This window comes from Panthera tigris, chromosome B1, assembly GCF_018350195.1.
Source record: "Panthera tigris isolate Pti1 chromosome B1, P.tigris_Pti1_mat1.1, whole genome shotgun sequence".
In the NCBI taxonomy this organism is placed as follows: Eukaryota; Metazoa; Chordata; class Mammalia; order Carnivora; family Felidae; genus Panthera; species Panthera tigris.
Genome location: NC_056663.1, coordinates 74,458,457 through 74,482,497, shown reverse-complemented (window position 1 = coordinate 74,482,497; position 24,041 = coordinate 74,458,457). Strand labels below are relative to the sequence as shown.

The window sequence follows — 24,041 nt, the reverse complement described above, 5'->3', positions numbered from 1 at the left end:
GGTTCTCACAATGAAGTTTAATCAAAAAGCCCTTTCTGTATTTAGAGCCTAGGAGCACGAACATTTGACTGGACACCCGGCATCCTCCCCCCAAACCCTATGACACCATTAGGTAAGACTGGCTGAAGGACTATGGTTTAGGCAGGAAATTCTTACTTTCCATGAGGTCAAAACAATGGGGTCCAGACATCTCTGTTTGCTTTATCTTTTTCTTTAGCTTACAAAGGAGCTCCCATGTGACCACTGTTACTAGGTCACCCTGAAATTTCAAGCAGTGGAGAAAACAGGTGTATTTCCTACTCCTTTGGAATCTCTTACATTGGCTCTTGCCAAGAAAGGTAATGCACATCAGGGCTTCTTCCCTAGCTCACATTTACCATACCTGCTGGCATAATGGAAAATGACCATTTATAGCTCCTGCCGTGATCTCAAAGCCTCTTCTGGTGTGAGGACAGTGAGCAAGACCCACAGGCCAAGAGCTTGATCTCGAAGCCAGAGGTGCCCCATTAGTGAGTGTGAGGGATAGAGAGCGAGTTTTGTGTGCACATATCAATATGGAGCTTATCAGGGATGGTCTCATCCCTTGAGTGATTTTTGGAAGAACTAAAGGCTTCAACTTAAAAATCCAATTGGAGTCCTTTTTACCAGCACAAGCCAGAAGTAGTCAAGTCTGCTTTGGACTTAGAACTACACCGTGACACCTAGTATGTGTTGCTCCGAGAATTGGCACTGAATACCCCTCGCGTGTATCTCTGACCTAAGGAATTCTCCATCAGATTGCTTTCAGATTGATGACGGTCATCTTGAGCCAATTAGGAATTTCATACAAAAGTTGTCATAGCTTTAATGAGAATAAGAATGATGCTTTACTCAGGCCTTTACACAATCAAATTGGGATGTGGCATGGAGGAGAAAACAGTATCTTGGACGGAAATCTGTATGAGAGAATCCTCTTCTCGAGCCCAAGGTCTCAGCCTCCGCATCCTCAACCCCAATCTGACCCACTGCTTTGCCAGCTCGATTATTTCCTCCGACTCAGGGAATGTCGCACGGACCTATTGGCCAGTTCTAGACTGCGCCCTTGTCTGGATTAAGCACAGAGATGGCAGTTGTGTGATTTAAATTTCAATTGAGGCTGAAGCCGCTCTCTGTTTGAAAAACAAGGGAGTGTTCACCACTTACTATTTTATGTAGTCCTTGTTGCTTCACTTTAAAACCTCTCCGTTCCCTTTCCTCCCTCAGCCCCAACTCCCAACAAGCATTAATTAGGATCATACTCACATGTCTGTAAGGCATTCTGAGATCCTTGGCTAGAAGGCTCTGTGTAAAAGCAGAAAGTGTTTTTGCCTTATTGATTGTTCATTAACACATGAAGCAATTGTCTGGAAATGGGAACACACAGAATATTTACCTTGTTTAGTTCTTTTCCTTTTATAGCGTGTTACAAGGATTACCAGTATTACAAATAGGAGGGCCAATAAAATCAGCGGGATCAACACCATTAATATAAATTCGTGCTGATCTGCATCCTCCTCAAAGTAGGTAAAATTTGTATTTGTTATTAATGTTGCTGTGGTCACTGCAGCCAACGTCGTCTCCATCACGGCTCCATCGGTAGAGTCTCCATCGCGGCTTTCCAATTCCAGGGGCCTATCTGCTGACTGTTCTGGTTCCTCAACATACCCTGAGGGAACACACACAAAATTGAGATTGCCATGGAGACAAAGCTAGTATGTTATGTTTTCAATGATTTTTACATTTACCCTACATGCATCCAGTGGTAAACTTGATCTACTGCATTTGGTCATCCGGTTCGTTGTGACAGAGTATTGATTTAACATAAATGGAGTTCAAGCTGGGAGTATATTGGACATGGAATCGGACGGAGCCCAGAGATAAACCTCCCACTGATACAGGCAGTTGGGTCTTAACCAGATACTTTGGACACACTTACGCAAAGGGCATTGAGAAGCTTCGTCATATCAAGGGTGATATTCCAGAACATCTTCTAGAGGACACCACGCTATTTCCATAACATTTCTGGATAAATCCAAATTCATGTTTCCTGGAAGTTAACTACTTGCCACACAGCACTCAGGTATAAAGCAATGCATGCTGTCCTAGTTTTTCATAAAAGGTTGCCTATCAGTGCAGAAGAATTCGTGGAAACTGGGGAGACTGACTAGACATCAGCCTCAGTCTCACATGCTGCAGAGAATGGAGACTCTGAGATTATCGGACACAAGTCTTCCTGAATTCTAAATAAAAACACAACATGTATTTCATTTGTAAAGGGAAATTCTCGAGGGGGAAGCTCCCTTAGAGACTAGGGAACCAATATTTAAATGTATTTAATAGAAAGCATCTTTCCCTAGAATAGAAAGAGCTTCCCCTATTAAGAAGCTATAAACAAGTGTATTCTCTTTGAATTTCAGATTGTGTTTAAAACCATCCTGGGGCTCATCACAGGACAGGGAAGGACTATTAGCCTGATGATCATCTGAAAAATCTTTCCTCACCCGGCTATGTAGTGACCACAGTAAGGCAACCAAAGGTTTCCATGTTACTATGGCATAATGTTGCCTATCATTCAAATGGGGCCCACTGAAGGTAAGAGCATGAATTTAGGCTATAGAAAACTTATCAAGTAAGATGACTTATATGAACATTCTAAGTGAAAGGTGCCATGCAAACAGAAAAGTCAGCTGCTTTAAGCCATCCTCTGTTACTGTAGGTCAGGCCACCACCGCACTGAGTAACAGAGCCAATTCCACACCTTATCCATTCGCATGACTGAATGACCATGAATTCCTCTGATTTATTTTATTTAAAAATATGTGTGAGGGGCGCCTGGGTGGCGCAGTCGGTTGGGCGTCCGACTTCAGCCAGGTCACGATCTCACGGTCTGTGAGTTCGAGCCCTGCGTCAGGCTCTGGGCTGATGGCTCAGAGCCTGGAGCCTGTTTCCGATTCTGTGTCTCCCTCTCTCTCTGCCCCTCCCCCGTTCATGCTCTGTCTCTCTCTGTCCCAAAAATAAATAAACGTTGAAAAAAAAAATTTAAAAATAAAAATAAATAAATAAATAAATAAAAATAAAAATATGTGTGATCACAGTCTAATTTTTTGTTGGACTATGTACACGAACATTTCCGTATCCCCCAAGACCAGGGAATCCACTTGATAATCACATTGGTAAATGCCCCCCCCAAAAACATCAGAGTCAGTTACAAACTACAGAGTATAACTAGCTGATGTTCCTCACGTGTTTATGCCAAAAGCAGGATTTTATTTTTTATTATTTTTTTTAAGTTTATTTACTTATTTTGAGAGGGACAGAGACAGTACAAGTCAGGGGAGGCAGAGAGAGAAAAGGAGACGGAAACAGAGAGGAAGAGGGAGAGAGAGAGAGAGAGAGAGAGAGAGAGAGAGAGAGAGAGAATATCCCAAGCAGGCTCTGCGCTGTGAGCACAGAGCCTGATGTGAGGCTTGAACCCATGAAACTGTGAGATTATGACCTGAGCTGCAACCAAGGGTCAGATGCTTAACCAACTGAGCCACCCAGGTGCCCCCAAAAGGAGGATTTTAAAAAATATTTACTATGTATTGACCTCGGTCTGGGTTAAGTCTTTGAAATATTTATGTCTTTGAAATAAGGTAATAAGTTAATAATATTAACACATATGCTAAAAGCTTTGATGCATCATATATCACCCTAATCCAGGAAAAGATATTTGTCCAGTAGGACAATCTCCTCATTAAAGTCATCCAGCTCGCAGAACTATTGAGACCAAATAGCATCATTCACTGATGATCCAGCCAGTAACGACTAGACATATTTGGGGGGTTGGCAAGGGAGGGGCACACACTCAGGTGCAGTAGAAATACTGACCCCCCTATTCTCTGAGGCCAGTGCTTACAGACCTTCCTCGAATACCCAGACTTCTTTTTTATTTCTTTTGCTTACTTCTAGGCCTGCTGAGGCTGCCACCACTATTTCAGGCTAACCTTTATAGAGAATTTACTAAGCCAAATCCTGGGCTCTGCCTTTTACCCAGATTATCTCATTTTGTCCTCACCATTTTTTCAGATAGAAACTGGGCAAAGAGGTTACACAGCGTGCCCATGGTCACAGAGCTATCGTGGAGGAGGATGTGAACCCAAGGTGGCCGATCATTGAAACTGAGCCTTGAAATTCACACGATGTTTCCCTCCGATAAGACAGGAATACAATGATTACAAGGCACGAGGTGGTGAACCAGAGAGGGAACCCCTGTTCTCGCCGATTCGCCTGGAAGGAAGCAGTTTCCTGGCACAAAGGGGAAGAGAGAGGGATGGGTCCCAGAAACCTGGGTTTTGTGGGGCTCCTTCTAAGCAATTCAGCCCAGATGCACAGCAGGACGTGTTCAACACCTCTCCAAGGAAGGATTTGAGTCACCATTTGACCTGTGGCCCCAGAAGAAGAGAAAATAGGAAAGGAAATAAGGTGGCAGGAATAATGAGAGTGTTTAGATAATCAGGAATGAAAGAGAAATGGAAAGAAACACACCAGATGGTCCTGGGTCATGTACACTTGTTTTTTAGCACAAGGGACAGTGCTGGTCACAGCTGGCCCCTAGTGACATTTTGGAGTGAAAGGGGGTGAAGTTTCTCTCCCCAACATCCCTCTCACATACACCCTAACATACGTTTTGCACGTTAAACATCACTCTCTCAGAATCTCTAGCGGTTATTTAAATAAATGAGAATCAAGGGGTCTCTTTCCCTCTCTGTTTTATTTTTCTTTACCCTACAAGACTTCATCTCCAGATACTTCCATTACAACATTCCTTACAGCCCTCCCCACCCCATCCAACACCACAACAGCCACAAATAATAAAGAACACTGGCTGGCATTTATCATATGCTTAGCATGTGCTAGGATCTAGGATAAACAGCCACAACCTAATTTCCTCCCCCCAACAACTTCCTTGCTCACATTTTACAAATGGAGAAACTGAGTCCTGAATGTCTTGCCCTGGGGGACAACCCTGTCCTTTATAAGTTCTGTGACATAGGGTTTTGTAGCTGCATTCCCTACAGCGTAGGTGCCAAATGATAGCGAAGCTTCTAGTCATAGCTTGTCCCTTCATAGTAGTGAGAATTTGAAAAAATTATTTACCCCTGTGGCATGATGTCCTAATGTGTACAACTAAGGGGGGGACCCCCAACACCCCATCTATTTCCACGTTGCTATGTTGCTTCTGGGGTTATTTACTTTGTTTTTTTTTTTAATTAGAATTTTCTGAACTGGTACTAGACACATGATACTAAGCTCAGAAAGGAAGTTTCTCTACCACCACTTCCCCCACTCACTCAAGGTGCCTCCCCAGCAGTAACCCACTCTGCTGCCTTCCAGAAAAACTCAATGCATGTGTAAGTATCATTTCCTGTTTTCTTTCTTTTTTTTTTTTTTTTTTAACACAAAGGGTGGCAAAATGTATATACTGCTCTGACCGTTGCTTTTCTCACTTAAAATTTGATCTTAAGGGGCGCCTGGGTGGCTCAGTCAGTTAAGTGTCTGACTCTTGGTTTCAGCTCAGGTCATGATCTCATGGTTTCATGAGTTCAAGCCCTGCGTCCTGCTGACAGTGCGGAACCTGCTTGGGATTCTCTCTCTCCCTCTCTCTGCCTCTCCCCCACTTGCGCTGTGTCTGTGTCTCTCAAATATGAATAAATAAAAAAAAATTTTTTTTAATTGATCTTAAGGGCATCCGGGTGGCTCAGTTGGTTGAGCCCCTGACTCTTGGTCTCGGCTCAGGTTAGGATCTCATGGTTTGAGTTCCAGCCCCACACTGGGCTCTGCACTGACAGCACAGAGCCTGCTTGGGGTTCTCTCTCCCTCTGCCTCTTTCAAACTAAATAAATAAACTTAAAAAATGTGACCTTCAAGATTATTTCATGTCTATATACAGACAGTTGTCTTTCCCCCTATTATTTGGATGTATCATAACCTGTTCCTATTGACAGAGATTTAAGTTGTTTCTTTTGCATTTTCAATGATGTTACAATAAACACCCCTGCATCCTTTGGTTTGTACCCGTTCACGTATGGTCTGTATTTTGTCTTAAGTGTGGTGAGAGCAGGAACAAGGGTGTTGGGTGCAGGGGGAGAGAAGACAGCACCAAATTGCTCTTGGTGGCCTTCTCCAAGATAGCTCCAGCCCGGGCCTCACACCATGAGGACCAGCAGAAACTAAGTCAGAAAAGTGTGGGGCATGCAGGGTATCTTTGATGGGAAAGGGGGGAGTTGAAAAACGGTGGGGATTAGCCCCAGCAGCATTAGATGCCGTCAAAAGGGGAGCCAGAAAACCAAGGTGAGCCATAGAATCAACTCAGGAGCCAAGAGTGGCTCACCAAGGGAACAGAGGTGAGAGTGAAACAAGAGGCGGACAAAACCAAGGTGGGAACCGCAAAGGAGCCAGTGGTCACAAAAGCAGGCAACGCAGAGGGCTACTCAGGGGACTGTTCCGTAGAGCATTACGGAGGTTCCTCCTGCGGCCTGTGGGGTGACAGCAACTCTTTCCCCCATGGACATGGCACCCCCTAAAGCTACTCTGCCTCCAACGTATCTATGGACCCCGGCCTTTTCTTTTTCCTTCTTTCTTTTTTTTTAGAGACAGTGATTTTTTTTTAAGTTTATTTATTTATTTTGAGAGAGGGTGGCAGGAGGGGCAGAGAGAGAGAGGGAGAGAGAGAATCCCAAGCAGGCTCTGCTCTGTCAGTGCAGAGCCCCATGCGGAACTCAATCCCACGACCATGAGATGATGACCAGAGCCAAAGTCAGATGCTTAACAGACTGAGACACCCATGTGCCCTAAACCCCAGCTTTTTCTGAGCAACACTTGCTAAGGCCCACAATAGTCAATGGTAACTTCCTGTAGGAACCACCTTATGCTTCTTGGGTAAAAGCAACATTTTACAACCTAAGGAGTCTAGTGCTCCTATGGGAGAACCCAGACTCTCTATCAGGAAGTGAGCCCAGAACGTGTGTGGGGCAGAATGTGCAGGGCCGTGTCTTATGTCGTGTGTGGACTTTGTGGACATCTCCATGGCATCGGGGCGGGCAGGATGTGGGTTCAGAACGGCCGGGCCTGGGAAGGCCCCTCGCTGCCACGACCCTCTCTTAAAAGCCAAGGAAGGAGGCCCTGTCCTACTTATCCCATAGTGTTCCTGTGAAGAGCAAAGGAAATCACAACCATGAAAATGCCAAGTAACCCACAGGGCACCACACACACACGCCCGGTGTTGGTAGATTTGCTACGCGCTTAGTGCTCCGTTCTCGTTCCCCCATCTCTAGACTTACCGGTTTCTCGGCCGTCCCCCTGGGGACTAATCTGCCTGCTCTGACGTCTTCATCTTATTGCTATGTCTTCTCACCTAAGTCTGGACATATTTCAGGGTAAGTGATGTATGGCCTGAGGGTAAAACTGAAAACGCTGCAGAAATAGAGAGGCTCAGGCATGACAGTGAACAGGGAGAGGCACGAGCCGGCGAAAAGCGACGCTGCAACACCTCACTTTGCTCTTAATCCTCCGATCCTAAAAGCACCAGATAATCAACCGCACAGTTACGGAGTCACTTACAAATGACTGCTGACGATGGCCATGCAAACACATCTGGGACGCATATTCCACAAACCTGGCAAGGACCCTGGGGGGAATCTTTGTGCGTGGGAAACTGGGAGAAAAGGCTCCAGGTGAACCCGGCCGCAAGAGCAGCTGAGTGGGCGCGTCAGCCCTTGTCACTGCTCCAAACACCGTCACTAAGTGGAAATGACTCTGCTTCTCCGTGAAGCAAACTAGCTGACTTCTCTTTTCTTGAAAGTGGAACAAATATGCAACCACGCTCCAGTGTTTTTGTTTTTGTTTTTTTTTAAGTTGAAGATAAAAAGGCATTACGTACCAGCTGAGAGAATGCCACACTGATGTTCCAATGTAAAAGAAAACAATGTTGAGACAACGGCATTAAACTCAGGATACCACGAAGTCTGTTGGGCCTCAATCAGAGGCCCCATTCTTTCATTTGTTATGTAGCCTCCATGCACGAATTGTGTCAACAATTTCATAATTCAGATAACGAAACAAACGGAAACACAAGTCAGGTGTCAGGCATTCAAATTCTGCCCTGCTCTGTGGAGAAACTGGAGTATCTGAATTTCAAGATACTTAAGACACCAAACTCAAGAAGTCCGCCTGCTTCTCATTCACCTGGACCTCTGCGCACAGCAAAGAGCCAGTCAGTGTTGGATGAGATAAAACCAAACCGGGGGTTCTCAGCCTTGGCTGCACGTTAGAATCACCTATGGACCTTCTAACGCTCCTGATGCCCAAACCTTTCCACCTCACTATATCTGGGGTGAATGCAGGCCTCAGGATATTTTTTTTTTTTTTTTTTTTTTTTTTTTTTTTACAGTTCTCCAGGTGACTCCAGTGTGCAGCCGGGATTGAGAACCACTGCTGAAGACCCTCCCCATTTCTGGTCTTGCCCTGGGCCACCCAGCACTCCCCACTGCTGTTCTCTGCGCTCCTCGTTGGCGAACTGGAGAAGAAAGAGGTCAGGCAGTGGGATACCAAAGTCTTGTCTAGCAGCTACTGACTCTGTCGCCAGAACGGAATAGCTTAACAGTCACCACTGAAGCCTTGAGCCCCCTTAAACCACGGGTCCTCAAACTTTAGCTTCAGAATCAGCTGGAAGGTTTCTCAAACACAGAATGGTGACCACCGCTCCCAGAATTTCTGCTTTAGTAGGTCTGGGATGGAGCTAAAACGTTTCATTTCTAACAAAATGCAGTGGCTGCTGGCCTGGAGTCCATGCTTTGAGAGCCATTGGTCTAAGTTGTGCTTAGTTATTAGTGATGCCTCTTGTCCACAACATTTACCATGCACCCACATCAGCTGGTGGGTTTTAAGCTCTGTCCAAATCAGTGAGGGTATCTATAGCGGCTGTGCCTCGGCATGTTTTAAAAGCTCCCCGAGTGATTTCAGTAAGCATGCCAGGCTGAGAGTTACTGAGTTAAACTGTAATTCAATTGACTTTATTTTAATTTGTTGTTACTAAGCTTTAAAGGAGGGGTACCTGGGGGGCTCAGTCGGTTAAGCGTCTGACTTCAGTTCAGGTCATGATCTCATGGCTCATGAGTTCAAGCCCTGCGTCCGGCTCTGTGCTGACAGTTCGGAGCCTGGAGCCTGCTTCGGATTCTGTTTCCGTTTCTCTCTGCCCCTCCCTCACTCACAATCTGTGTGTCTCTCTCTCAAAAATAGATATTAAAAAAAAAAAAAAAAGATGAGCGGAGACCCTATACAGAAAGAAGCCTCTGAGAGCAAAATTAATAGGAATAGGCATCCATCAGATGGTCTATCTCTTCTGTGCTGGTGTCTGTTTACAAATCAGTTGTTCAGCATCTGTGGAATCGGACTGCGATGGGCCATGGAACAAATGGGAACCAATGACGTACCAGGCTCATCCGACTGCAACCTGTCTGTGGGAGGGTGATTGTGTTGGATGCAGGGAGACACCAGGGCCAAGTGGATGGACGATGCTCCTTGGTGTTGGGCCACTGGGATATCAGCCTGCATGGACCACAGGTGGGTTTCTGAAGTGTTCTGCCTTTCTCCCATTTGCTTGGATTCAAAACAGTACTAACCTATTGTTTATCATCTGAGAGTACTTCATTCAGGTACTTTTTTTTTTTTAATGTTTCTTTATTTGTGAGGGAGAGAGAGAGCGAGCAGGGGAGAGGCAGAGGGGTTGGGGGGACAGAGGACCTGAAAAGAGCTCTGCACTGACAGCAGAGAGAGAGCCCAATGAGGGGCTCGAACTCACAAACCGTGAGATCATGACCTGAACCAAAGCCAGACGCTTAACCAAGTGAGCCCCCAGGCGCCCCCACATACTTGTTTATTGTCTGATGCCTCCACAGTTTGGTGCCTTTTGTATCCCTAGCACCTGTAACCCTGTCTGCCAGCGGGTAAAAGTTGTTTAGGAAATGTAAATAGGCCATGTTAGTCTGAGAGAAAATGCGGGGACATCTCTTACCTTTTTATCAAGAATATAATGTCCTCCTGCCTCTATCCACCCTCTTCCAGGAATACACACTGTACATTCTTAGTCACAGAGAGAAACACGGATCTAAGGTGGTCTTCTTAAAAAGTTATCTAGGGGCGCCTGGGTGGCTCAGTCGGTTGGGCGTCCGACTTCAACTCAGGTCACGATCTCACGGTCCGTGAGTTCGAGCCCCGTGTCGGGCTCTGGGCTGATGGCTCAGAGCCTGGAGCCTGCTTCCGATTCTGTATCTCCTTCTCTCTCTCTGCCCCTCCCCTGTTCATGCTCTGTCTCTCTCTGTCTCAAAAATAAATAAACGTTAAAAAAAAAATTTTTTTTTAAGTTATCTAAATTTCAAAGAAAGCACTGGAAAATGAGAGGAACTGTTGAACGCAAAGTTAAAAATACTGAATGATAAAATTTCATGTTCCTAGTTTTTGTTTTGTTTGGGTGGGGGGGTTCCAGTGTTTCCCATGGTTTCCCACATGTAAAGGCTGGGTGACCTAATTCTCTCTGGGGACAGGACTAGGGAAATGGAGAGATTGTGGTTGTCATTGTAAGCTCTGTTGTACTATTTGACCATTTTGATTAAGTGGAAATACTCACCTAATGTATTTTCCTGACATATTTACCTGAAGAAGGTATGATCAGGTTAACTATGGTTGAACAGATGCAAGACAATAGCGCCGAAGGGTGAGGGCGGGTTTTAACTGTCAAAGGGCAGTTCAGAGGCACCAGGGTGGCTCAGTCAGTTACCTGTCTGTCTTTGGCTCGATGGTGATCTTGCAGTTCATGGGTTCAAGCCCCACATCAGGCTCTGCATTATCAGTGCATTATCTGCACTGCATTATCAGTGCAGAGCCTGCCTGGGATTTTCGCTCTCCCTCTCTCTCTGCCCCTCCCCCACTCATGCTTGCATGCTCTAAATAAACAAATAAACTGTAAAAAAAAAAAAAAGGAAAGAAAGAAAGAAAAAAAGTAAAGGCAGTTCGCATACAGCAATGCCTGCATTTTGTACACCCTTTCTCATCAACCATATGCTGAAAGAAGGTTAACAAATGTTTCTTTGGCTTATTTTGAGGAGGGTCGTCTGGTAAAATGCTTTCACATGGTAGTCTGCTCTGGGAATTTACTTGCGAAGCTTGGTTGTATTTTTTACCTCATTGCCTCCAGAAGCACACCTGCAGCTCCAGTTTATTATCAGATTTTATTTTTATTTTTTTGTAATTTGCTATCAGATTAAAACATGCCCACAAAGGGGGCCCACCATGCTCGGATGCCTTTTTTTTTGTTTTAAACTTTTTATTTTGGTGTCTTTTCAAAAGAAAGCTTGCTTATATTTAACCGGACTTGCCCAGACCCTGAGGCTGTCTCAGTTGGGAGTTACTCACCTGGGGAAGCTGCATTTCTGACCATCTGACTACCTTTTTCCCCCCTGGAGACCTATTCTGCCTTGTGGTACCTGGCAGTTTAAAGGAATGTATGTATTTTCTTTAATGTTTATTTATTTTTGAGAGAGGGAGAGAAAACCACGGAGGAGGAACAGAGAGAGGAAAAGAGAGAGAGTCCCAAGCAGGTTCTGCGCTGTCAGCACAGAACCTGATGTAGGGCTTGAGCTCACAAACCGTGAGATCATGACCTGAGCTGAAATGAAGAAACAAATGAAAAAAAAAAAAAAATGGAAACAAAAAGGATTTTCTTAAAATGATAGCTATTATGATTACTAATCTGAATATTTTCTACTTTTATTATATTTCTATCTCTCTTTCGAATAACTGGTTTCAAAATTACAATTCGAGAGAGTTAGTGGGAGTCAAATGTTCCTGGCCATGCCCTTGCCCTCTCTCTGGCCTGCTATCAGCCCCCTCCGAGTAGGGAGGGGAGACAAGGCGGGCTCCTCCACAGTGCACACAGGCCCACTGTCTGGGCGATGCACCCCTTGCTCAGATCAGCATGGGCTCAGTGTCGCCAGAGAGAGCACCTGAAAGACAGGGCCAAGCCCAAAAACAAGTGGTAGATGTATGTTTGTGGACATATAGGAGACAAGGAGGACAGGAGCGAAGGGAAAGGAGATGTGGGCTAGTATCTCAGGGGCTGATGTGTCTTCACCAGGACCAGCCTGAGAAAGGGGAGAGGGTGTAACCAGTATGAGGGAGCAGAGAGCAAGAGATTGTTCTATTGTTTGACAGATTCTTACAGGAGGCCGAAGAAGGAGGCAATTTCCTCAGGTCTCTGAAGTGGTGTCTGAGCGGAACAAATCATGGATGGGACTTTCTGAGTCCAGGTGTCTGAGGCTGGTGTCTGAGGCTGGTGTCTGAGGCTGGCCTGCTTCTGGTCCTATTTTACCTTGAAAGAGATTCTATTCTGGCCCTCCATCCTGGACAACCTAACAGGCCTCAAGCACTGAAAATTCAGTTTTACTGCTTGAGCTCGGGATGCAATTCAGTTCCACTCTCTTGCCAGCCTCTTTTCTGCATTTGTTTTGTTTTTAAATTTTTTAATGTTTATTTTCGAGAGAGACAGAACGTGAGTGGGGGAGGGCCAGACAGAGAGGGAGACACAGAATCTGAAGCAGTTTCCAGACTCTGAGCTGTCAGCACAGAGCCTGTCGCGGGGCTCAAACTCACGGTTCGTGAGTTCATGACCTGAGCCGAAATTGGCGTTCAACTGACTCAGCCACCGAGACGCCCCTTCTGCATTTGTTAATATAATCCCACGAATTTTTTTTTCCTTCTAGTTTTTAATGTGATGGGTTGCACGAGTAGATTCTCTAAAGGTGATCCGCTCTCGGATTCCTGGTTCTATGTAATCATTAGGGTGTTGTGTTTTGCTTTGTTTTCAGCATGGTTCCTGTACTTTTATTTGAATAACTGATCTAGGACTCAGCCTAATTTTTTTCTAATATTTATTAACTGGCTACGTAACCAAAGGTCTGTGGTTTTAGTGACAGACCAATGTAGGGATGGTCTTTGCTTGATAAAAGATAGTCATAGGGTTGCTAGATAAAGTACAGGACCCCCACTTGAATTTGAGTATCAGATAAACAACAAATAATTTGTTTAGTACAAATGTGTCCCATGCAATATTTGTGTGGCCTATACTTACACTGAATTGCATGAGATGTACTTACACTAAAAAAAAAAAAAAGTGTTTATTTGAAATTTACATTTAACTGAGTGTCCTATATTTTTATTTGCTAAATGTAGTAGTCTTAATCATGAATAAATAAACAAGCATAATGTTCAGAAAAGAATAAATGTCTTTTTAATTAATAAATATTTTTGTCGGTGGAAGAAAAAAAACCAGATGTCAGGAAACCCTAGTAACTACTGGACTCTTATTTCTGAAAACCACAATGGGGTGGGGAAGTAGGAAATAATAAAGATGGATTTAGTTCATGTACAGCAAAAAAACATAGAAAAAAATTCAAATTTCTAAAACAGACTAGATTTATTGGTTTTATTTCAAGGTAAAGGAACCCAACACCACAAACTGGACTCTGCCCTGGTAGGGAACTTTCCTTTCACCATATTTAATTAAGGAGGAAATGTTTCTGTGCTGTCCTCGTCCCGCGAGGCAGATGTTTCTATTTATTTTATGTTACAGAAATTTTATTTCTTTTTTGAGTTTTCAAATCCTCTTTTACTGGCTTGAAATGTATTATCCATGGAACTTATATTCCTTTTGTTTTCCTTTCAAAAGCCTCCCCCAAATGCTTGTAACTACCTGGTCTTTCTGCAAATCGTCAGGCTTGCTCAATACCTATTTCCTGGGTCTAAACTCCATCCCTATTTTTTTAAATGTTTTTATTTCTTTTTGAAAGAGAGACAGAAAGAGTGAGAGAGACAGGGCGTGAGCAGGGGAGGGGTAGAGAGAGGGAGACACAGAACCTGAAGCAGGCTCCAGGCTCTGAACTGTTCGCACAGAGTCCCACGTGAGGCTGGAACTCACGGACCATGAGATCATGACCTGAGCTGAAGTCGGATGCTCAACCGACTAAGCCACCCAGGCACCCCGCCATCCCTATTTTGAGAGGAAGACAGATAAGAATACTTTCTCAATACTACTCAATGGATGTGGTTACATAGTATTCTCTCCAGGAAGGGAAGCAGTAATTGTTGCCTGTTTTGGTCTGAGAAGACAGAAGTAAACTACTTATACATGAAAAGATATGGGATAGTTAACATTTTGGAATAAAAAAAAAAAGTGGAGTAAGTAAAAAATCATATTTATCCAGGTATTACCATAGTTTCATTTTATTATTTAAATGATTATGACTTTGTCATGAATATATGTAAATCTTGGATAAATTTTATGTCATTCATTCCCTAGTCAGTCAGTCAATAGTGTGCCTATTATGTACCAGGCACTATTCTATTCTAGGTCCTGGCATATAAAGGTGAATGAGACCAGGTCTATGCTTCCCAGGGAAGACACTGGTAAGTAGGGACAATGGCACATAAATCAATACCTATAATACAGTTTAACAAAAGCCATGATTGTATACAGAATACCATGAGACTATGGGAGAGGAAGGTATTTGTTCATCTGGGGGTGGAAGACTCAGGAAATCTTCACAGAGGAGAAGGTCATTAAATTGAATCTCAGGAGTTTATCAGGCAAAGGTGTCAGGGAAAGGCCTCACAGTTGACGCACATGGGAAGGCTCAGTGACCCAACAGTGTTGGCACATTCAAGCAGTTGCACCATCAGGCGTGTGGTGGGGAGTGTCAAGGGTTAAGCAAGAAGGGAACTCAGGACAACTCATAAGGGGCCTTGTAATAATGGCAAGGGGTTTGGAATCTACTCAAAGGAAATGAAATCTCACTGAAGGGGTAGATACAGGAAGAAATGATCGCTTTTTGTTATAGAGCTATTGCTCTGGAGGCCATGTGAAATAGGGTTGAAGAGGAGACTAAACACAAGAGACAGGTTAAGAAGTTAATGAACTAGAATAGGCGAGCGCTAACAAGGGCTTAAACTAGCAGGGAGCTGAGAAGGAGTTCCGTTCTGGACATGCTGAGCCTAAGGCCCATGTGACATTGTCCAAGAAAAACTGAGGACGAGAATGCAGGTATAAAGCTGGGCAGATAGGCCTAGTGGGAGGTTGTTTTGTTTTGTTTTGTTTTGTTTTGTTTTGTTTTGTTTTGAATCATCAGCCAAGAAGTAAGGTGAAAGCCATGAACAAGGATACCATGGCCCAGGAATGATATAAGGAATAAGAAATAAAAGATAGACATGCTATGAAATGAGCAGGTGGGAGAGAAAGACTCCTAAACAAAAACTGGAAAGGAGCATTCAATGTGCTAGGAGATCAAGGAGAAAAAGGCATTGCAAAACCCAAGGAAGAGGAGAATTTCAATCATTGGTTAATTATGTTAAGTGATACGGAGGAAAACGTGCAATAGGGACAGAAATGGGTCCCTTGGGGTTAGCTCTTAGAAGACACTGATGACCCAGGTAGAGCAATTGGAATGCTGTGTTTGACACAGCAGCCAGATTGCAGTGGGTCCAGATGAAGGTGTGTTGACTTCTTTCAAAGAGACTGGGAATTATGGAAAGGGACGATGGCAGAAAGCTCAAGAAAAACTCAGAGGCACTCTCATTATTTTTCATTATAAAAGTATACCTACCTGAAAGAATAGAGAATACTGTAACAGATAACTGGGTACCCACCACTAATTATCTTACAATTTTCTATATCGACTAGAGGACAGATTGGCAAACTTTTCCTTAAAGAGCAGAGAATGAATGTTTTAGATCTTGTGGCCCACAAAGCAAAATACAGGCTATTATGTAAGTTTTTGTTTAACCATTTAAATATATAAAAACCATTCCTAGCTTACGGGTCAGAAAAAAACGGGGCGCTTGCTGAGTTTGGCCCATGGGTTTTCATTTGCTGACCCCAGGACTACCATGTTTTTCTGAAAGAAACACAACATCATAGATACAGGAAGCCCTCCTTGTACTCCTCCCTGATCTCATTCCCCTCCCTCCCTTTCCAACGGTAATTGCTTTCCTAAAGTTAACGTGTATCAGTCCCAACTTTTAAAATATGCTTATGTCCCTAAGTAATATAAGCATAATTTGGAGTGTTTTTATGTATTTATTTACTTTTGTGGGAGAAAGCATGCATGAGCACACATGTGTGTGCAGGGGAAGGGCAGAGGGAGAGAGAGAATCTTAAGCAGGCTCCAAGCCCAGCGCGAAGCCTCGTGCAGGGCTTGATCCTACGACCGCGAGATCATGACCTGAGCCGAAATCAGGAGTCGAATGCTCAGCTGACTGAGCCACCCAGGCGCCCCGGAGTGTTTTTAAAACTTTAAGTATATGTAATCATTCTGTGCAAAATAATCTTCAGTTGGGTTTTTTGGCTAACATTACAGTTGAGATTAATTCATCTTCATACATTTGGCTTTAGTTCATTAATTTTACCAGCTATATGACACCTCATTTTGTGACTATATTAAGTTTCACATATTCTTCTGTTCATGAACATTTAAGTTGTTTCTATTTTCTCCATCTTTACAAACAGTGCTACAGTCAGCATTCTTGGCCATGACGTTTTGCCACACATTTGTTTTTGAGCTGGTATATATACCTGAGATTAAATTGTTGAGGTTGTAGGCTACAAACATTTTTAGCTGACTAAATATTTCCAAATTGTCCTCCAGACTGGTTGTGTAGAAAAATTTCCTTTTCCAGTATTTTGGTATGGTTGGTAACCTGAAAATTTTTCCCAATATGCCACACCTAGAAATACTGAATGAAATATCAGAAGCAACTTTTTAAATGTATAAAGAAATCTCAAAAAAGCAAGGAAATCCCCAGGGTCCAGAAAATGTTTCAAAAAACAAAAAAGAAAAAAGAAAAGGAAAGGAAAAAAGAAAAAGATGATAGAGGAAATTTAAATTCGGAGACGAATATGGGAACCTAGGGGATTTCCTAGAACAAAGGTTTGGGACCATAGGGATGAGAGGTTATATAATTCTTTCAGGGGACTTCTGTCCATCTCTTGGCTCAAAACTTAAGGCTGGGGTGCCTAGGTGCCTGGGTTAAGCATCTCACTGTTGGTTTCGGCTCAGGTCATAATCTTACAGTTTGTGAGATCAAGCCCTGCATCAGGTTCTATGCTGACATCACAGAGCCTGTTTGACCTTCTCTGCCTCTCTCACATGCTCTCTCTCTCTCTCTCTCTCTCCCAAAATAAATAAATTAAAAAAAAAAAAAAAGTTAAAGCTGAAACACCAGGCCATGGTTTTAAAAAAAAAAAGGAAGGGGCGCCTAGGTGGCTCAGTTAGTTAAGTGACTGACTCTTGAGTCGGGCTGAGGTCAGGATCTCATGGTTCATGTGTTTGAGCCCCACATCAGCCTCTGCGCTGACAGTGAGGACCCTGCTTGGGATTCTCTCTCTCTGTCTGTCTCTCTCTCTCTCTCTTTGTGTCCCTCCCCCACTTTCATGCTCTCTTTATCTCTTTCAAAATTAAATAAACTTAAGGAAAAGAAAAGAAGGGAAGGAGCAGTGATTAGCACAAAGTTTTAAGTCAAAGACCAGTGTTCCACAGCCAGGCTGACCTCACCCTCATCCTGACACTGTGGACCTGGCCCCTCTTCTGATTTCAATTTGATTTTGTCTACTTCTTTCTCGTTGGCAATAGCTTTGGCATCTCTGGTCATCTGTTTCTGGCGTCAACTTGCCTCCACAGCAGACTCTGGTTTGTTGGCTCGTGCCTTTAATGATGTTTGGGCACCTCCTCTTGTCACTCTTGGAGTCTGACCCCTGAGGCCTGCTCAGCCTCCCCCTCTCCACGCCAATGCTGGGGGTTAAGCCTGAGGTCTAACCTCTGACTCTCCTCAAGCCTAGCACATCCCTGCCTCCATTTCTCCCAAACACTATTCTGTGGTGACAGGACTAGGTTGTATTGGTAAGGTATTTACAATACGTTGGTGATGGAATAAAAAAAAAAGTTGGATTTCTGTTAAGTGGGGTGAGTCTTCCTCTGTGTGCCAGACTGTATCCTCAGTGCCCCCAAGATTTCTCTTTTTTTTTTTAGTTTTTTTTAATGTTTATTTTTTTTTGACACACAGAGAGAGACAGGGCATGAGCGGGTTAGGGGCACAGAGAGAGGGAGACACAGAATCCGAAGCAGGCTCCGAGCTGTCAGCACAGAGCCCGACGCGGGGCTCGAATTCACAAACCGCGAGATCATGACCTGAGCCCAAGTCAGACGCTCAAGTGACTGAGCCACCCAGGTGCCTCGTGCCCCCAGGATTTCTATCATGAATGGGAATCAATTGAGATGAACAACAGGCTTGGGTCTGTATAAACTTCAGATAAAACTATTAGGTAATACTATGTTTAAAACAAAGACATAGAAGGAATAAATAACACAAGAAAAAATAAAACCAGGGGCGCCTGGGTGGCTCAGTCAGTTAAGGGCCCAAGTTCAGCTCAGGTCATGATCTCATGGTTTATGAGCTCCAGTGCCATGTCAGGCTCTGTGCTGACAGCTCAGAGCCTGGAGCCTGCTTCAGATTCTGTGTCTCTCTCTCTGCCTCTCCCCCACTCATGCTCTGTCTCTCTCTCCCTCAAAAATAAATAAACATTAACAAATTTTTTTTAAAGAAAAATAAAAGCAAGACATATTTTTTTCTGGAAACGAAAAAATTTTTTCTAGAATAAAAAATATAACTGAAATTAAAAGCCCAATGAATGGGTTAAGCAGCAGGATGGACTGGGTGATTGCACTAACCCTCCCACTGGTGGTGCAGAGTTCCTGTTTCTCCACATCTTTGCCAACACTTGAGGATGGTGCAAACTATACACAGGTAGGCAAATTGCAGGTTATATTGTTTCTTTGCAGAATTGGGCCCATCCCAGCCAAAATCCAGCCCTCTTCTGGTTTCTTAGATCAGGCTTTTGGACACAGAGGGACTTTAAGCCTCAATCAATCCCTTTCTGTCTGTTTTTGGTTTTTTTTTTTGTTTTTTGTTTTTTGTTTTTTTTTTTTTTTGGTCCCTGAAGGCTGCTTGGTCCTTGGGGTCAGTTCTCAGTAGCGCTCTCCCACAGCGACTGACCCTGGTTCCCACACCCCGAAGCCTCTTACCCAATGACTTCATCATTCCAACTTTTCCGGCTTCTGGTCTTAACTATGCTAATCCCCTGATTCTCTGTTGCTCACTCTGCACCTTGCAGCCTTTCCTTCCCCCTCTAAAGGCCAAAGTTCAACCCAACTCCCTCCATCCCTTTTCCTGTAGACCCGTCTCTGACCCAACCAGATACAGCTCCTTTATTAATATGCAGTAACATTAGACTCCAACTAAGAATGCATCTACAGTTAGAAGGATACCAGACATATATTTTTCTAAACCTGAAACTAGCCACATATCCTGGCAGAGCCTAAAAATCCAGAGGTATCACAGCATATGTTAGAACATGGATTCCTGAGACTGAATCTTACTTTATTATTTAACTGTGTGACCTGAGGCAAGTCACTTAACCTCTCAGTGACTCCATTTTCTCATACGTAAAAGAGGGACATGTGTTTAAGGTTGTTAGGAAAATCAAATGAGTTAGTATAAATAATTTAGAACAGCGCCTGGCATACAATGAATACTATATGTGTTTGCTATCATCATTATTGCTACTTGAAATTGGAACTGTCCCAGGCAATAGCAGGTGCCAGTCACATTCGTTGAAATGAGATCAGTGTAAGAAGTGCAACTCCATTTATGTAACTAGTATTTTATTTAATTCTTTCTTCCCAAGGTTTAGCTAATGCTCTCCTGAAACAGCATAGAAAATCTCCCAGTCGTCCGTGTCAAACCCAGTGTTTAACCCTGGCCACCAAAACAGTTACAGCCTCCTTGTTCTCTGTGTCATGCCCTTAGCCCTCCTTTCTACAAACCATTATGCCCAAAGCAGATAATAAATCCCATGTTTTTGGTGTCTGGGAAGTTGCTTTTAGCTTTCTGATATTGTCAAGCTGACATTGACAGGGCACAGGGCAAGAAACCAGGTGGAAATGACTCCCTCACTCATTGGACACAATGTTGCCTTGACATTGAGTCTGCATTTTCTTAGCATCCAACCCTGGCCAAGATACTTAAATCCACAGCTTTTCTTCTACTCTGCTCATCTGTTTGGTCAAAATCCCAGAAAAGCTGTTTTCTCATTTCTCTCCTGGTGATTTCTAAGCAGATTATTTCACTTGGGATAATAATCAAGTCTGCATCAGGCTCTCTCTATAGAGAGAAAAGACACTGAGAGGTATTGACACTGGTCCAGGTAACTGCAGGTATGAGATTATGTTGCCTGTTTGTGGTTGGCTTGATTTGAGCTGTATCCTGGAATATGTTTGCAAGGAAGAGAGTCAGGCTCTTCAGTAGATTGGATTCTACTACCAAACATCTCCAAGATACTTTTTGAAGAATCCAAGGAAATACAAGTGTGACGCCTATACACCAACTCACATCCTGAAGTCTTAGGCCCCATGGGCTCACAATGATATACATTCGTTAATTTAAAAATATATAATCAGTCTTTGTAAGAGACTTCCCCTTGACTTCGATTATACAGCTTTTTGCAGGTGGGCATTTTTGCATTTTCTGACTTTGGAAATCCAGACAGGGCCCAGTAAGTGTCTTGGATGATTATCCGGATAAAACCTGCACTTGGCTGAAATGCAGCTTTTCACCTCTGACTTCCCTGACATTCTAATGATACTTGTTTTCAGGAGTTCATCAGCTTTTAGTGATCAGCCTCAGATCCATTATATTGCTCGAAAAGGGTTCGAGGAAGGCAAAGATGAGCTACAGAGGATTTTCCCTGGAGGAGCTCACAGGCTGGTGGCAGATACGGACATATACGCAATTAGGATTTAATGTGATTAGCTATGTTTATAGAAGTTTAGTTTTATGTGGGCATAATACAGGTAAAGGCAGAATGCCAGGCAAGGGGCAGTGTAAGGAGACATCAAGGAAGCGTTAACTTTCAGTCTGGGTCTTTAGGAGTTCATTAAGTAGAAAAAAGAGAACTTGTCATTCACTTTTAGCATGAGCCACACAGGCCTGGGGCACATGTTCCATTCGGTGTGACTGTGGCTGGGCAGTGGGAGGGCACGTGGGAGGAGATGCCATGGAAAGGAGGTTGAAGTGAGAGTCTAAGGGGCATCAGTGAGGAGCAACCAAAGGTCTTCATGTGGAAGAGCCACTGATCAGATGTGGGTTTTAGAAAGAAAACTTGTACTGGGTCTTCAGATGATCCTTTTGCGTCTCCCAAGCAGACGCTTGGACTCAGAAATGTCAAGAAAATACTCAGGCAAGCTTAAATATTACTCTCAGCGCGTCTTTGAGGCACGGGTGGTACCTCTAAGACTCACAACAGGTGGCAGTGGGATGGCTGGGCTCTGCCTCCTGGGGTGTGAAGGGACGCCCCGCGGGGACAGGAGTCTGGCCCAGAGGGCTCTCCACCCGGGCAGAGGAGAGAACCGGGGAACCTCAGTCAGAAGAGCTGCGGGGCAATGGAGCTTGGCTTTCCGACCTCCCCTGTGCCACCAAATGCAACTTGAGCTGTGTCACCTTGGTGCTCGCTCCCAGCCCCCAAACCGTGCCTAAGATAACACATTGTCTCCCCGCCCCCCTGCCCCCCCCCCCCGGCTCATCTTAAAATTTTTTTTTTTTTTAACGTTTATTTATTTTTGAGATCGAGAGCATGAACGGGGGAGGGTCAGAGAGAGAGAGGGAGACACAGAATCCGAAACAGGCTCCAGGCTCCGAGCTGTCAGCACAGAGCCCGACGTGGGGCTTGAACTCACGAACCACGAGATCATGACCTGAGCCGAAGTCAGACGCTTAACCGACTGAGCCACCCAGGTGCCCCCCCCGGCTCATCTTAAACACTACCTCCCATTTTAGCCAAACATCTTTCTGGTTGGAATGGTTTGCCTTTCACTTTTCATTTGCCACCTCGGATGCCTGGCAAGACCGCATGGAGAGCACCCAGGGCAAGCGAAATTGGTGGGATGGTGTGGTGGCGTGTTGACTGTGAATCTCCAGGAAATTGCCACATCTGCTAGGTCAGGGCCTGATGCCCCCCCCCCCACCCCCATCCTATTTAAAGAATTGTAGCTTGAGAACTTCCTTTTGCTTGAAATACTGCCATATGCTAGAAGCAGGTAGTATCCCTTGACAGAAACTATTGGCAATGAGTTTATTTACCCGAGGGCAAGTCAACAAAACTGTAAGAGGCAATTGAGGCTGATCGTGCTTTTGTTGTAGCAACTGTCAAGGGTATAAATCAATTGCTGCTCTTAGCTCAAAATACTGAGATTTAACATTTTGTCTTTTCCGGTACCTTTGATTGGCTACAATCACATCACTTTTCAAAATAAAGTTTCATGGTATGCTTGGATGGCTCAGTCGGTTAAGCGTCCGACTTCGGCCCAGGTCGTGATCTCACGGTTCATGAGTTTGAGCCCCACGTCGGGCTCTGTGCTGACAGCTCAGAGCCTGGAGCCTGCTTCAGATTCTGTGTCTCCCTCTCTCTCTGCCCCTCCCCCCCTCATGCTCTGCCTCTCTCTCTCTCTCTCTCTCTCTCTCTCTCTCACACACACACACACACACACACACACACTCTGATTTTAAAAAGATTTAATCTAAAGATTTAAAGAGATTAAATAAAAAAAAAAATAAAGTTTCAGTAGTAACAATCAATGCAAAGAAAATATCCCCCAACGTAACAAGATCAAAGAAAAACAGATGAAAGGCTTCTCTTGATAAGTTGGAATGGATGCCTGGTAACTCCTCAGATAATTTTGTTTACTTTTTTTTTTTTTTAACTTACTGTTTTTCTTTGGTATAATTTCTAGCCGTATATTTCCATACCCCAGTTTTTCACAAGAGGTTTTAGGACAAGCAGATTTCTCAGCCCACCTTGTTAAAAGTAAATTCATTATTTCTCTGTTTCAGCTGACTGAAATGTTCTTTTGCACGAACTGCCAAAAAGTTCATGGTTTTCTTAATATGCCCGTTAGAGCTGGTAAATTACAGGGACCCCACGTGAGTGAACTGGGGCAGGATTGGCCAGCTGCGGGGAAAGCCAGCCAAGCCCCCCCAACTCCACCCCCCCAAACTACAATTCTGATTTTCTCTCCTTCTTTCACAGAAAGGACTAGATTTTCTGGGTGTTCCCCCTCCCCGGCAGAGTTCTGTAGCCCGGGGCACTAAACAAGCCTCGTAATCCTCCTTTCCTGGAGTGGAAAGCCGGGAGGTAGCTTACCCAGAGCCTGGCTGGTGGGAAGGAGCGCGATCACCAGGGCAAAGACGAGGGCAGCCCCGGAAGCCTTCCTGTCAGCTCGCCCCGGCATGATGCTGTGCTGGGCTGCGCTGGGCTTCAGCCTCCCTGAAACCTGAACATTTCCTGTTTCCTGCTTGTTTGGGTTGGTGCTGACTTGAAGGAGAGGTGTTTGCCTGTTTTTTAGGAAGTGATGTAATTCTGCAGGAGCCTGTCAGACCAGCAAGGATTGCAAAAGAGAAGTTGCTCTGCAAGCACTGATTCAGTCAGTAACACCTCTCAAGCCCTTTTCAGTCCCAGCCCTGCCACCGGCCCCCATCTTTTGTAATTGTCTCTTAGAAAACAGTGTCGATTGCTCAGATGGCTTTTGGGATCTGGGACTGAGGGTCCTGGACCACAAGCATTCTCCATTTGTGATTTTACTCAATCCCCAGGTGAGAATCTGGGGCTGCCCAGAGTTTAGAGCAGCGGTATTCAGTAGAACTTTCTGAGATGCTGGAAATGTCCCAAATCTGCACTGTCCAGTGCAGTAGCCATTAGCTACATAGGCTATTGGGCACTTGAGATGAGACCAGTGCATAATGAATTTGTAGTTTTCTTTTTATTAATTAAATTAAAATAACTCGTGTAGCTGCTGTGTTGGACAGCTCAGGCCCAGAGAGCGGACGTA

General features: G+C 44.3%; 1 protein-coding gene across 3 annotated transcripts in view; it reads right to left on the bottom strand.

Moving 5' to 3' along the window:
* Positions 1 to 23,533, bottom strand: part of TMEM154 (transmembrane protein 154) — a 43,142-nt gene extending 19,609 nt beyond the window's left edge. Inside the window, exons 1-3 of one of the 3 annotated variants that reach the window (XM_042983764.1) lie at positions 23,357 to 23,533; positions 1,412 to 1,684; positions 1,282 to 1,320 (exon numbers count right to left, since the gene is read on the bottom strand). In XM_042983764.1, coding sequence (XP_042839698.1) covers positions 1,282 to 1,320; positions 1,412 to 1,684; positions 23,357 to 23,444 — 400 coding nt within the window. In that variant the 5' untranslated portion in view covers positions 23,445 to 23,533. The remainder of the gene's footprint in view (positions 1 to 1,281; positions 1,321 to 1,411; positions 1,685 to 23,356) is intronic. The other 2 variants (XM_015538397.2, XM_042983763.1) reach the window with 2 other exon arrangements.
* Positions 23,534 to 24,041: the final 508 nt, after the last annotated feature.